Here is a 15,578-nt window from a genome sequence, read left to right as displayed (position 1 = left end):
CTGGAAACTGTAGAAAAAGGCTCCCTTTCCTTCAGAAGCTGCAGAAATGTGAGTTGAACCCCATAAAAATGGGGCTTTTCCTCTTTGCTTTTTCCCCTTTGCAAAAGGAGTTTTGCTTTTCTCCCTTTGCAAAAAAGCTGCAAAACTTTTAGCTGATCCTCAAAAAACAGGCCTTTTAGAGGAGGAAAAAAAAAATATATTTTTCCCCTTGTTTCCTCCTCTAAAAACGAGGTGCGCCCTATGGTCTGGTGCGCCCTATGGAGCGAAAAATATGGTAAGCTATGTGGGGATGGTGAAATTGATTGCAAAAATAAGGGACCCAAAAGACGAAATGCCTGTGGAAGAGTGGAACTACTATCTTTTCGTACTATCTGAGAAAATGCTATAGTCAAATGAAATTGCAGGCAGGACTTGAGATAAAAGCAAAAGGATGAGAATCATAAAGGAACGTCATGTAGGATGTATGTTATAGGAAAAAACAGGATTACATTTAAGGCAGTAGATAAAGGATTTGAACAGAAACATCATGGAAGTAAGGATGGGAAGTCAAAATGTTAAGGAAAGATGGTGCTGAAACTTAATTGAATTCTTACCCCTCCCCATGCCCCCAAAGTGAAGAACTAGACTGATGCATTTATTTAAAAAAAATCCTAAGCTCTGCTATGAGAGTAAACATCTAGTGTTTTAAAAAATGTAGCATTAATTTAAAGATGAACATGATTCAAGAAGGGATTTCAGCCTAACTCTTAAAAGTTCCGAGAGTGATGTTATTTCTGGCAGCGTAAGATTTGATGTCATATCCTCCTATTGCTCCTTGGCTTGGGGAAACATGAAGAGAGACCAGGTCCAATGACATCACCTAGAATCGCTTTTCTAGGAGCAGGCTGGGCAACAGCCCTTCCTTGCATGGACTTGTACCACCCTTTGACAATAGGCCTGACTCACAGAGCAAACTCCACTGATTCACAATCCGGAGACTCGGGGAAGAAAACGCTGAGTCTTGTCCTCACAGAAATGTGGTGTGTGGCCCAAGTTAAAAGCAAACTTTAAAAAGATTAATAAGTTAGTTAGCAGCAAAGAACGACAGAACGACAGCCAGATCCTAACACAAATATTGGCCCTGATTCAGCAGACGGGCTTCCCTAACGGCTGAAAGAAAGACTGTGTTTCAGGGTGCGGCTGAAATGGATCATCGGCACATCAGTGCTTGCTGTTGTGCTTCCGGCAGCTGCGATGTGTTGTCTCCATTCTTTTCACACGAAAAAATGGCTTATGCACTTGCTGCTGCGGTTTGGTAGCATCTTCCTTCCACCCCACACATAAACATGGGATTGTGTGAAACTCAATTGTGTGTGGGGGTATGTATGTGTGTGCCGCATGTATACACCCTGACATGGTCAACACAACCAGAGAAAGCATCACTAGTTCAAGCAGGCGAAAGGGAGAGGGCAGTGGAAGGAATAATTCCATCCCACATTTTCCCCCCTGTTCCAGAACACCACTGAGACTGGGGACATTCTCTTTCGTAGAAGTTCTTTTTCAAATTGTGAGCTTTGCTCCAAAAAAACCATTTTTTTTCTAACTAATTTAAACATTTCATGTAACTGATATTGTAACCAATCCGTAATATGGCTCCTTACATTTTCCATTGATTTCAGTTTGGGTCCCCCCCCCCAATAAAGTAAAGCAATTCCCTGTACGTCGCCCACTGTCTATGCATATTAACTCTCTTAATAGTAATAGCCTTGATAGGAGATAGCCATAAAGGTGTTTTCCTTTCCAGCAGATTTTTTATATTTCTCCCAAACTCTATACAGATTTTTCCTAGGAATATGGTTCATAAAACTTTAATTGCCTTCCCATACCAAAGACATGCATGCCAGCCGAATTTGAAAACATGGCCTTCTAAGTTCAGGATGCCTGCATTCTCCAGTGTAATCCATTCTTTTAACCAACACAAACAGCTGCCTCATAATACATTTGCTAGTCTGGCCATTCTGGAAATAAACCTCTCTTGCCATCACTCGCTTTCTCCAAAGTGTTAAACAAACAGCTTACCGCTATGCTGCCGACCCGTAATGCATCGAAGATTCGTCCATCTTTTGACAAAGTAGGCTGAAATGTGAAAGTCGCCAGCTGCAACATAAAAAACAAAAATGAGAACAGCCATCAATAGATTTTGTTTATTTGTTTATAGCCAATGGCCATCACAATATAAGCACAAATCACCAGGACAGGCTTACTGATCCATGCTGCTTTCACAGAAGTAGCACAAGTTATCAGAATATGCCTCTACAAAATTCAAGAGAACAGGAATCCACAAAGTAGACCAAGGGTGGTGAAACTGCAACTTAATCCTAGCTACCAAACAAGCCTGAATTGAAAACAAAAAGAAAATGTATGTTTTGCTGTATGGCTTTACAGTAGGCCAAAAAGCAGTGAATCCATCTGCTTCTTTCCTCAAACTGCAATGTCCCTTGCGGCATCTAAGGATGGCTTGGACAAAGGGATAGGCACTTCTCAATACTATTATATTTCCCCCATTGAGAATTTTTTCTCTCTGGTCTCAGATGAATGGGGAGGCTCAAATGTTTGTTTGCAAAGTACAGTCAAACCTCGTTTTGTGGACGGGATCCGTTCCGGAGGCCCATCCGCAAGCTGAAAATTATGCACATCAAAGTACCACGTCTGCGCGCGGCGCGATTTAGTGCTTCTGCGCATGTGCGAGCAGCGAACCCAGAAGTAACCTCTTCCGGGTTTGACGCAGATGTTTGCCGAAGCGGAGGCAGACGGAAAACGAGGTTTGACTGTAGATGCAATTGTTGCAGCAAATGCTCAAGAACCAGCTATAAGTTGCATTCCCTTTTGCAAACAGTTTAATCTGAACAAGGTGAATGATACATAGTAAATGCTGCATGAATGGGCTTTATAGTATTACACTATTCATATTTTTCAACTATTGAAAAATAAGTACAGTATGATACTTACTATAAATCTACCTTCCTTATTCCCCCCAAAAAATATTTATTTTGACAAAGTAATAATCATACACAAATAACAATAAAATGTACATCCTGCCACTGAGACCATTCCATTGCAACTATCCAACGTCCCAAAATTTCAACACCTCTTGCGATGGTTTGACCCCTTTCCGTTTTAACAGCACAAATTCTACAAACACCCTCCATATCTCCTCCACATCGTTTCTCCTGCATATCCCCCGTCTTACCTTAATGGCACATGTTAATTTACCACCAATAGCTATATCCCACACCTCTTTATACCACTCTTCCATTTTATATTCTGCTTGCCCCTTCCACTTCCTTAGCTATAATAATTTGTGCAGCTGTCAATAAATTTGTGAGCCAGTCCTTCAAAGCTGTGTACCTTCCACCCCATCATAAATTGACAATAATGCTACCTCTGGACTTTCAGTCAGCTTTAACCCAGTAATTTCTGTTATCTCCTTAAACACCCTTTGCCAGAAAAAATGTATATACTGTATTTACACCCCCACCACATGTGAACATAATTCCCGGTTTCCTGGCATCCCCTCCAACATAACACCAAATATCCATTGTTTATTTGATTTAATCTGACTAGTGTTAAATACCATTAATTTATAGTAATTTTCTTTTATTCTTATGGACAACATTTTCAACTTATGTTTCTCTCATATTTTCCCCAGGCTTTGACTATCTATCTGCCCTGTTGTTTCATCTCCCCACACCTCTAAATCTACCTTCCTTACAAGGTCATTCCAAATCTCCTAGTTTATCTCCAGTAAATGCAATAAGAAAATAACCGCTGAAAATAGTGGTTGCTTTGCTCCTTCCCTTCCTGTGCTATATACTAGGAGTCAAGCCTTGGCATTATATCTGAACCTGGTCTTGTGGCTTGTCATCCTCTAAAATAGTGTTCCTCAAACTTGGGGCCCTGGCTGTTGTTGGACTACAACTCCCATAATCCCTGACCACGGGTCCTCCTTACTAGGGATGATGGGAGTTGTAGTCAACAACAGCTGGGAACCTAAATTGAGAAATGCTTCTCTAAACAAACTACAAGCTGTAACTAAAGTTTGTTTGCGGCTTATCCCTCATGGCTTTTTTGGGGTGTGTGTGTGTGTGTGTGTAAACTATGGCTTAGCTCCTGGAAGCCCAGCAGGAACAGGGGAAGGAGCAATGTGCTAGTGGTTTTCTCACTGTGCAGCAGTACTTCTTCATGCAGCGCATAGTTAAACTAGGGAAATCCCTTCGACAGGAGGCTGCAATGGCCAGTGACTTTGATGGATTTAAAAGAGGAACAGACAACTTCACAAGGGACAGGACTGGTGGCTACTAGCCATGATGGCTCGGCTCGGCATCCGCAGTAGGAAGCAGCATTGCATCTAAATGCCAGTTGTTGGATGCGGGTGGCGCTGTGGCCTAAACCACTGAGCCTCTTGGGCTTGCTGATCAGAAGGTCGGCGGTTCGAATCCCCGCGACGGGGTGAGCTCCCGTTGCTCTGTCCCAGCTCCTGCCAACCTAGCAGTTCAAAAGCACGCCAGTGCAAGTAGATAAATAGGTACCACTGTGGTGGGAAGGTAAACGGCATTCCCATGCGCTCCGGTTTCCGTCACAGTGTTTTGTTGAGCCAGAAGCAGTTCAGTCATGCTGGCCACATGACCTGGAAAGCTGTCTTTGCGGACAAACACCAGCTCCCTCGGCCTGAAAGCGAGATGAGCGCCGGAGCCCCAGTCATCTATGACTGGACTTAACTGTCCAGCGGTCCTTTACCTTACATGCAAACCGTTGCATTTATTTAAAGACTTGCCCAAACCACATGGATGAGAGAAGGCACTTTATGTCTTTCCACACTACTCTTTAAAATGCAATAATTAGCAGTTTACCTGCATGGAGCCATCTTAATTCATGATTTACCTGCTATTAGGGACAAGTAGTAATTAAAGATATCCCATGGATCTCTAGTGTTTAGCTCCATGACACACTGACTCATATTTACCTGTTGCTGCGGAGCGGTGTTTTACTGCCGCCCTGTGTGTGACCTCACAAATACATTGGCTCCAAAAGTCACCTTTGTCTGGGGAGGTCAGGTTTGGGGGACAAATCAGCCATTTGTTGTGCTGATGACCTGGTCCAGGAGAGAGATGGGCGGGTGAGAGCCTGTTAATCCACAGCTGTCAACTTTTCCTTTTTTTTAAAGGGAAATTCCCTTATTCTGAATAGGATTCCTCGCAAGAAAAGGGAAAAGTTGACAGCTATGTGTTAATCTGGCCGGATGTCTCAGCAGCTTTGGATACCATTGCTCACAGTACCCCCCTGCACCATTTCAAAGGATTAGGGATCAGATGTTTTGTATTGTAGTAGTTCAGTTTTACATGTGAAGAAATGGAAAGAGAAAGTTCCAACCAAACAGGAGCGTACTTTAAAACTATTGGACTATGTGGACATGGCGAAACTCAGCAGCAAAAATTAAAGAGACCCCAATAATAATAATAATAATAATATTTATTATTTGTACCCCGCCCATCTGGCTGGATTTCCCCAGCCACTCTGGGCGGCTTCCAACAGAAATCAAAGACGAAATGCTTGTTGAAGTGGGGGCGGGGAGAATGACTGAAACGTTTTTCAGGCTATCTGAGAAAATACTATGATCAGATGAAATTCCAGGCAGGGACTTGAAATATAAGCAAAGGAATGAGAATGATAAAGAAATGCAATGTAGGATGAATGTCATATATAAATTAAACGATGCAGGAGCTAGGATACAACCTTGATTAACTCCCTTTGTGGCTGGTACGGATTCTGTGAGCTGCCCATTTGTAGAGCAACACACTTTCAGCACAGTGTTTTTATGCTGTAGTTGTTGTTTAGTCGTTTAGTCGTGTCCGACTCTTCATGACCTCATGGACCAGAGCATGCCAGGCACTCCTGTCTTCCACTGCCTCCCGCAGTTTGGTCAAACTCATGTTGGTAGCTTCGAGGACACTGTCTAACCATCTCGCCCTCTGTCATCCCCTTCTCCTTGTGCCCTCCATCTTTCCCAAAATAAGGGTCTTTTCCAGGGAGTCTTCTCTTCTCACGAGGTGGCCAAGGTATTGGAGCCTCAGCTTCAGGATCTGTCCTTCCAGTGAGCATTCAGGGCTGATTTCCTTAAGGATGGATAAGTTTGAGCTTCTTGCAGTCCATGGGACTCTCAAGAGACTCCTCCAGTGTTTTTATACAGACATTTTAATCAAGAACAATAATCTTTTATCTATACTTGAAGAGTCCAACTTATCCCACAGTCTTACTTGAGAGATGGAATCAAATGCAGCTTTCAAATCAATGAAAGCTGCGTACAGCACACCACCCCGTTTCTTAACATAATTATCTATAAAATGGGCTGGTACAAATCAATGGTCTCTAGTGGATCTGCCTTGTCTAAACCTGGTTTGCTCTTCGGCAAAAACAGCTTCATCAGTTATCCAATCAACAAGCTTACTGTAAAGATGCTTTGCATATAATTTGCTAATTACAGGTAGCAAACTAACTGGTCTATAACTAGCCAGATCGGAGGCAAGGCCCTTTTTGAATAGACTACCGCATAACATTTAAGGCAGTAGATAAAAGATTTGAACAGAAACATCATGGGAGTAAAGATGGGAAGTCAAAATATTAAGGAAAAATGGCATTGAAACTTAAGGGGGGTGGAATTTACATGCAGAGATGATTCCAGAAAATAGCATGGGCTGGCTCCCTGGCAACTGGACCGCTGAAGGGCCCTATCCTGTTGCCAATGCAATTTAACATTTATATGCAACTGCTGAGAACGGCTATAAGGAGAGTTGGAGCAAAATGTCATCAGTATGTGGATGACACCCAGCTCTATTTCTCTGTAACATTTGAGTCAGGGGAGGCAGTGCGCATGTCATGAATCTGTGCCTGGAAGCAGCAACGTAATGGATGAGAGCCAATAAGCCAAGACTGGATCCTGACATTATTTTAGGAGGCTTAAACACCTCCACAAAAATTCAAAGTTTCCCCTAAAGCCTAGTTCTTCATCGCGGCATGTAGGCATGAGAGAAAAAGCGTGGTATGATCTACGAGGAGGAAAAAATTGTTTCCGCTGGGAGTTGGAACTCATTCAAATGATACCAATTTCACTTGGAAAAGTGCCTTTGATATGACAACTACAGACAAAGACCTTCGTCACTCTGTTCACACCCCTGTGGTTAGAGATTAGAAAAATTAGAGGAGCTGATCGACAGCAGCATCCTGTGTCTTCAGTGTGTTGAATGCAAAAGGCCCTAAATGCAAACTGACAGCGCCAACATTTTTTTTTTAAATAGCTGTTTCTATTTAGGTGGCAGCAACATTTTCATTTCGGAAAAAAGAAGAAATTCCTGAGGGCTAGCCAGGTTAGCCCGCGGCAGCCGCCACAACCAAAATTCTTGTGGCTCCTCGAAGACGAATCACTTATTGTGGAATAACCTTTTAGGGGCCACTGGATGCAGGAAATGGCCCTCTACCCAGTCAGCTGATCATCTCAGGCAGCTGCCCGTGAGGGCTCTGGCCTACCACAAATGCTTATATTAGCAGTTGGAAATAAGTCCCAGTTTGGCCCGACAGGCCATCCCTAACAAGCTATGCTTCCCCCCTGCAGGGAAGTGGGACCAATTTGGATGGTCCACCCCCGCCACTTAATGGATCCAAATGGTTTCCAGAGAGTAGTAGGGGATGTTTTTGTTAGGATTTCCTACACATGAGTAGGACCCTGGCAGAGACACATGCCCGACTGGCATGTTCCCTCCCTCCTGAGTGATCGTTTGGGAGCTTCAAAAGCTTTCTTCAGCCCGAACATCACAGAGACTAATGCCAAAAAGCATTAGCACACTTACGGATCCGCAGTGTGTGCACAGTTGCATAACAGAACTCAGCAACTCAGCATTTTGGCTAATCTACTTTATTTACATATAAACACACGCGAGCACTGCAACATGGCTCCCTCTCTCTCCAGCATCAGATAGCAAAGAGAAAGAACAAAGGACAATAGTCCTATTTCACGGAACACAGTAACACAAACATCCTGTCTTCGTCACTTCCCACTTTGTGGAATGAAAACACATACCGTCATGTGACAGATAAGAACCCCTTGACTGCAGACACGGGGAATTAATCTCCAACAGTTTTATTCCATGTTGATGGCGTTTTAGCTGATTCCCTGGTGGCCCGCTGGAATGCGGAGTTAACCAAGGCTATCGACTGTCTGGCTCTGAAGCGCCCTCTCCAATTGCATGGAGCCCGGACAGCCCCATGGTTTTCTCCAGGGCTGAAAATTTAATAAAAATTAGGGGGGTGGGGGTGGAGATTTTCGAGTTAACCGTAGAAACCACAGCATGCTGGACTAAGCTTGGTGACGCAAGTAGTGTTGTTTTGCCCTAATTATAGCATTTTGAAGGAAGTGATATTTCAGCCTCCTTGGTTTGCTTTGCAAGTCCCTGAACTTGCTAGGTCACCTGCAGCCTCCTCGACGAGGCTGCCAGCAAGAATCGGCAGCACAGGGTAGAGCAGCATAAAGCTGTCTCCCACGGCTATTAAAGACCGTTCACCTGGGGAGCCTGGGAAAATGCCCTTTTTTGCTGCTGAGTTATCCGGAAGAGATTGGCATGTGTGCCCTTCCCAGCAAAAACTGGCACCTGAAGAGCTCTGCGACTGAATTCAGCAAAGCCTTCCTCAAAACCACAAGACAGGCCTTAAGGAGGCCTACAGTGATCCAAAACATTTCTGTACGTGTCGCTCCCATTGTTTGAGGTGCCTTTTCATGCTCTGTTCCAAAACCTCTGTATCCCCCCCCCTTTACCGCCCAATAATTTTGGATTAGAAATACTCTGTTCTTTGCTTCTCAGTTATATTTTGAGACAGGCCATTTTCCTTTGCTGCAGGGACTGAAAACCTCACACATTCGGAAAAAAATACATTGAAATCAAAAGTATTTATATATTTTAAAAAAAATGTGACACACAGTAGACGAGATAATTGGTTGAACCAGAAGTTCGCAAGAGCGCTAAAAGGTTTGATTGTCTAATCTGGCTAATTTCTTTTAAGAGCGTAACATTTGTTAGCCTATGTAGGCACATAAATATTTAGCATCCCTAATAGCATACCCAGCTCTCTGCATTTTCGGGGCGTTTAATGACATCTAATCCCTTAATTATCTTTCTCCGCTCAATATTTCAACAGGGAAGCTCGAAGCTACAGAAAAGAGCTTTCATTTAAAGTTTGCCTGCTGCTTCCAGTAAAAAATTCCAGAGCAGGTCAAACGCTTGAGAAATCCCATTGAGACTTGTGGTGTATATATACCGGGGGGCAGGGGATGTAATGAGAACGGTCAATGACCATCAATAGCACCCTGTTTCAAATCTTTCCTGTGGGGTTCAAAGAGCTTTCGGAGCAATTTTTGGGTGGTGGTGGGAAGCTGCAAGGGAAACAGAGAAAGGGGATGCTTCATTACATTCGTTCATATAAATATAAAATCACAATCAATGTTGCGTGGCAACATTGTCCCTCTCCTCCCCTCCCCTCCCCGTGGAAATAATGACACAGACACATTATGTAAATTTTAATGGGTGTGAAGGCCACAACTTTATTGGTTACGGATGTTGAGCGGTATCGGCTTAGGCATTGGACCCTATCAGCTATATCCGACCCCAACCCGTGTGTTGGAAGTCAGTGAAGGGTTAACCACCAGTAAGGAACCCTAGTGATGAACATCGCCCAGAATCCCCCCTGTGATCACCGTTAGGGGCGTGCCTTAGGCCCTCAGCTCCCCGGGCTTCTGACAGGGCCATGCCCCCGGAATCCTTTCACGGAATACCCTTCAATTGAGGGGCAGTTGATGACACTACCTCCCTTCCTCGCTTCATATGGAGATTTTCCAATGCCTAACCGCCAAACCAAGAGTTGTGACGATTGCTACGAGGTAGGTGAAAAAACGCATTTGGCTAGTCCAGTTGGGGGAAAAGTCCTACCAGCCCCCCCGCGGCAACCAAGGCGACTAACCGAAATCCATAGCAAGGTCGAAGCTAAATCTAAGGGAGGGTGGGTGGGTGAACCTAACCAGCTGGGAAGCGGGACAGAAAGGGGTCAAACCACCGCAAGAGGTGTTGAAATTTTGGGAGGTTGGATAGTTATGCTGGAATGGTCTCGGTGGTGGGGTGCACATTTTTATTCTTATTTATTTATGATTATTACTTTGTCAAAAGAAAATTTGCCTTCTGGTCCAAAAAGGCTGGCAATCTCTGAACCAGGGTGCACTTCCTCAGGCTCGCAGGTGGGACTTTACAAGGCCGAAGAGAAAACACTTCCATAAAACTTATTTCAAAAGCATCCAAGCAGGAAACTAGTATGTCACAGAGAACATGAGTCAAGAATTCTTTTCCCCAATATCTAGTTTTCTAATTTCTGTGTGTAGAGGTTTTCATTTTGCCAGATCCATTCATATGAGTTCCCAACCACGGTCTGAAGCCGATTAGACCAGACACAGGTTTACCATCTCGTCTGCTATTAGTGTGAATTAGGACTACAAAGTGTGGAAGAGAAAGCAAACAGACTAGTTGCCCCACTTTCCAAGAAGCTAGGCCTGTAATAATCCAGTCAAAACAGGCACACGGGCAACTCCTCCCAGCAAATACATTCATTACTGCTTATTTCCGTAAAACCATCAGTGTCTGTGGCATTTTACAAAGCAACAAACAAGAAAGGCAGTCCTCCGTCCCGAGGAACTTACAATTTAAATTTCAACAGCGGGAGAGGCAACGGAGGGAGGGAAAGGCAGAGCAACGGAGAATGGGATAGATATGCACAAATGCATTTGCAAGTGCAAGTAAAAATGTTGCGAAAACTAGGCAGATTTTCTCTCGCTATCTATACTACAAGAAATCCGGAGGGGTGGGGATGGGGGCTTTTCTGTCCCACCTCCTAAGAGCTTATCCAAATGATCAAACCAAAACATTCCCCGAACTCATTTTACCCTTTCCTTTGCAGGACACCCTTTTCACACTATCCCTTCCAGACACAGTAGCCGTGGGGAGAAAAACTTGGGATGCACAAAGTCTTCTGAAAATGGGGAAAGGATATCCATGCTGCTTTAAGAAATAAGACTAGGCAAGATGAGCCTCAGAACAGGAGATGGAGAGCAGAGAGATGCAATTTCTTGCTTTTCTAGTTAAAAAAAAAAAGCTTTGGAATAGCAGTAGGAAATTGGTGGCTTTTGGGGCAAATCCAGTTCACCAGATGCCCTGCTATTCACTCATGATATACCGGTAACCTAGTGGCTATTTTCAAGAAGCAAGCCAGCAAAAATGAACAAATGCCCTTCTAGTTCCACGAAGCTGTGTTCGTTCTGTATGAGACAGTTTTCATCCTCAGGCAGTTATAAGCAAACCAAGGAACCAGCCTGAGCCATGTAGTTTTGCTAGTCTGCCCTATCAATCACTAGCCAATTCACTGCCATCCAGTGAAATTCTTCTTTCTATTCACCCCAACAGTGGTTTGTTGTTTTTTTCAGGTGGTAGACTGTCTGTCTTATGGGTCTATATACTGAATTCTGGACCACTGTACCCCAATGGACAGGCTGTCTTGTGCTGGCTTGACCCAATGACTGGATCCCCCTCCAAGCCAACATTATCACACGCAAAATAATTTCTCATGGTGCTTAGCTATTTCCAAAGTGTTCAGCCTGACTATTTGATGGAAGACTAGGCAATGAGACAATTCAACACTCAAAAGGTTAAGCAAAAAAACAACTGTGGGGAAACCGCACTGTGTTTGTTGTTATAAAGCAGCTCCTACCTTTCAGAGACAAAGGATTAACTTTTGCATGTTCCGTTTCCTTCGACTGTCCGTGCCGTTTGCGACCTTTCAGGTACTGCGTCACCCTTGAATCAACCACATCTTTCAGCAGCAAGCAGACACCCTAGAGGAAATATTTGTTTTCACATAGGTTGGAGCTTCTTCTACGAGGTCTGAGAAAGCACTTATGAATTCTCAGATTTGTTTATCGTGCAGTGTCCTTGCAAACAAGCTGAAAAGCAATGCAGGCTGCAGTTCTAAACTCGATTCGAAATCAACTGCATATATTGTTAAGTACATCATGGTCATTCCTAGATCCACGTATATTAAGTGAGCATTTTGGATATCGGAGAGGAGAGAAATAATAGAAAACAGATTAGTGACAAATCCCAGAGAAATCTTACAGCTGAGGGCAGGGGCAGCAAAGTGGCTGCTCTTTGCTTTTGTACTGTACTTTGTACACATCAGTCAAAATAAAGAGACGTCCCTCAAGCTTGCAGGCAAACAGGAGAAGGCAAGCAAAGTGGGGAAGGCAATCAAGCATCAAGATTGACGCTGCTTAGTTGTTGTCTTTTAAATGGAAAGGCAGGATATAAATGCAACACCTCAGTGCCCTTATTCTTCCTTAGGCAAATCTAAATGTTTTCTTTTCTACACATGCTGCTCTATGGGCTGCTGTGACATACAGGAATCAGCGAAACAGGCACACCCCTCCAGTTGGGAGTGAAGAGAAGCAAGAAGCAAGAAAGAGAGATGTTCCTTTGCTGCAGTAGCACATATACCGGCTGCTTCAGCAGTTCTAGAACAGGCATGTCCAACTTCCAAGAGACTGTGATCTACTCCCACTATAAAAAAAACAACTGGCAGTGATCTATCCATTGGATTGACCAAAGTTGTTGAGCTTTTTGGGGGGAGGATGAGCCAAGGTTCTTGATCAAGGACACCCCGTGATCAACATGCCTGTTCTAGAACTTCAGCTCATACATGCAGGCAGTATCTTCAAATCTATCTATTATTTGTCTGTCTGTCTGTCTGTCTGTCTATCTATCTATCTATCTATCTATCTATCTACGTATCATCTATTTTTATTAAATTTTCTGTTTTACAATTTAAAATACTCATTTAAACATCCTTAAAATATCAGTGACTTTCCTTCTTCTCTTTCCATGGTCCATTTTACATATCATAAAGGTAAAGGGACCCCTGACCATCAGGTCCAGTCGTGTCCGACTCTGGGGTTGCGGTGCTCATCTCGCATTACTGGCTGAGGGAACCGGCATTTGTCCGCAGACAGCTTCCGGGTCATGTGGCCAGCATGACAAAGCCGCTTCTGGCAAACCAGAGCAGCGCATGGAAACGCCGTTTACCTTCCCGCTGGAGTGGTCCCTATTTATCTAATTGCACTTTGACGTGCTTTCGAACTGCTAGGTGGGCAGGAGCTGGGACTGAGCAACGGGAGCTCACCCCGTGGCAGGGATTTGAACCGCCGACCTTCTGATCAGCAAGCCCTAGACTCTGTGGTTTAACCCACAGCGCCGCCTGGGTCCCTTTACATATCATAGATCCCTGCATATTTTACAAAAACTATACCATTCAGTATTCCATCATTGCATCCATCAAAACTTGTTTACACTGCCGAATTTATTAATGCTGCCAGCGTTTACAGCTGTACACAATTATTTCTCATATATTCATTAAACGTTTTCCAGTCTTCTTTAAGTTGTCAATCTCCTTTGGTTGGGACCTCGCTTGTTTTCCATTTTTGGGCTAACAAAACATGGTCCACAGTTGTTGCAATACATAAATAACCTGTTCTGACACCTGACAATTTCAATCTGAATTATCTCCAACAGAAAGGACTCTGGGTTTTTTGGGCAAGTACTTTTAAACATTTTCCCCCCAATTCATTATAGATCGTTTCTCAATACTCTTTTACCCTTTTACAAGTCCACCACATATGAAAGAACGTTCCATCCACATCCTTGCATCTCCAGCACTTATCTGATTTAGTCTTATACATCCTTAGCAAGCCTACTTGGAGTTAAATAACTTCTGTGAATCATTTTCAGGTAGTTCTCCTCCAAAGAATGACATGCTGTAACCCTCAAGTCACTTTTCCAGAGTTTTTCCCTGCAGTATCTTCCAATATCATATCAATTCCAAAAAAGGGGAGCCTCCAGCAGCACAAATAGAAATTCCCAAGATATTAGGAACATGCAATAACCAAACGTGAATAAGCCAATGCAATCTCCTCTCCCCCCGCTTAAATTGTGTGCTTTTAAAGCACAAATGATTGAGCCTTACCTCTCTCTTACGATCAGAAAACCACACAGTGTCCTTACTGGAGTCACGCGACGTAACATGGAAATCCACCAGAACAGCAAAGTTTCCACACTTCGGATATTTGTGGTAGAAAGCAGAAAAGGGAGATAACAGAAAATCTTTTTTATACTGTGTTATTATACACATCGTCATAGAATCATAGAGTTGAATGGGACAACAGGGGTCAGCTAGTCCAACCCCATGCAATGCAGGCTTCTCAGCAAGCTGTTCCTCATCCAATTTGAAACCATACCGGACCCTGCTTAGCTTTTCAAACATGCTAGCCATTTTACTGCTGCAAGATTAGTGTGGTTCTCGGAGCTCAGAGCTAGGTCTTATATGACTGAATATTACTGGATATAAAATAGCATCATAACTGCCCTATGAACATGCCGTTTATCATAGGAACCTTAATATTTTGTTATTAAAACCTAATCAATTCAATATCAATCCATCAACTAGCATGTATAAACTTTAACATAAAAATTAGCCAACTCACGCCAGCTTAATTTTTTTTTAATGGATTGAGAAATTCTTCTTTAAATAGTGTGTGTGACATTTCATGTTAGCCTATCAAACTGTTCACGTTATTTAAAAAGAAAAGAAAAAAAAGAACCACCTTTTCCCAGCGGAGGCAAGTTATGCTGGCCTAAACAGAAATGAACGAGTGAGGAGCATTCTGTGGTGTTCTAAGGTCTCACCTGGGGCAAAACCAGGTGAGGGTCTGGGGGTCACCTCTATCACCAAGGACCTCAAGTATCCCTTTTCCAATGGATTAGGTAGTTTGGTAGGGAAGAGGGAGCTGTGACTGACAAGTACCCAAGAGAAGGTGGACATCCTTATCAGTGAATAATCATCCATGGAAGCACAGAGAGATACAGGGGCTATGTGGTCCTCAGCTGCCCAGCACAAATATGGGTCATGACATCAGAAATACATCTTCTTCTTTGGCGATAACTTGTAGCCGAGTAGGATGGTCTTCCATGAACACAGTCTTAACAGTGAGTCTGTAAGTGACCGTGGAGGCCAATTCTGGATCCACACGTCCTTCCACAGTGGGGACATAGGTTTCCGGGCAGGATGTTGATCACAGTGAGGGTTTGCCAAGCTTGCCTTCCTCTTAGCACGTGTCTCCCTTTCATCCTGAGTTTGAGTGTCTTCAAAGCCCATGACACCTTTGGTAAAGGCTGTTCTCCAATTGGAGTGCTCGCAGTGTTTCCCAGTTGTCGGTGTTTATGCTACATTTTTATTTTATTTTAGATTTGCCTTGAGAGTCTTTAAACCTCTTTTGTTGACCATCACCATTAAGCTTTCCATTTTTAAATTCGGAATAGAGTACAGTGGTACCTCGGGTTACAGACGCTCCAGGTTACAGACGTTTCAGGTTACAGACTCTGCTAACCCAGAAATAGTACCTCGGGTTA

The 15,578-nt window shown here is 43.5% G+C and overlaps 1 protein-coding gene across 2 annotated transcripts in view; it reads right to left on the bottom strand.

The window, feature by feature from the left end:
- SLX4IP (SLX4 interacting protein) overlaps nucleotides 1–15,578 on the bottom strand; it is a 78,859-nt gene that overhangs the window by 21,281 nt on the left and 42,000 nt on the right. The window contains exons 2-4 of one of the 2 annotated variants that reach the window (XM_033142861.1): nucleotides 14,137–14,226; nucleotides 11,833–11,956; nucleotides 2,059–2,136 (exon numbers count right to left, since the gene is read on the bottom strand). In XM_033142861.1, coding sequence (XP_032998752.1) covers nucleotides 2,059–2,136; nucleotides 11,833–11,956; nucleotides 14,137–14,226 — 292 coding nt within the window. The remainder of the gene's footprint in view (nucleotides 1–2,058; nucleotides 2,137–11,832; nucleotides 11,957–14,136; nucleotides 14,227–15,578) is intronic. The other variant, XM_033142862.1, reaches the window with a different exon arrangement.

Source organism: Lacerta agilis, chromosome 3 (genome assembly GCF_009819535.1).
Source record: "Lacerta agilis isolate rLacAgi1 chromosome 3, rLacAgi1.pri, whole genome shotgun sequence".
Lineage (NCBI taxonomy): Eukaryota > Metazoa > Chordata > Lepidosauria > Squamata > Lacertidae > Lacerta > Lacerta agilis.
This window is presented reverse-complemented; position numbering and strand designations above follow the sequence as displayed.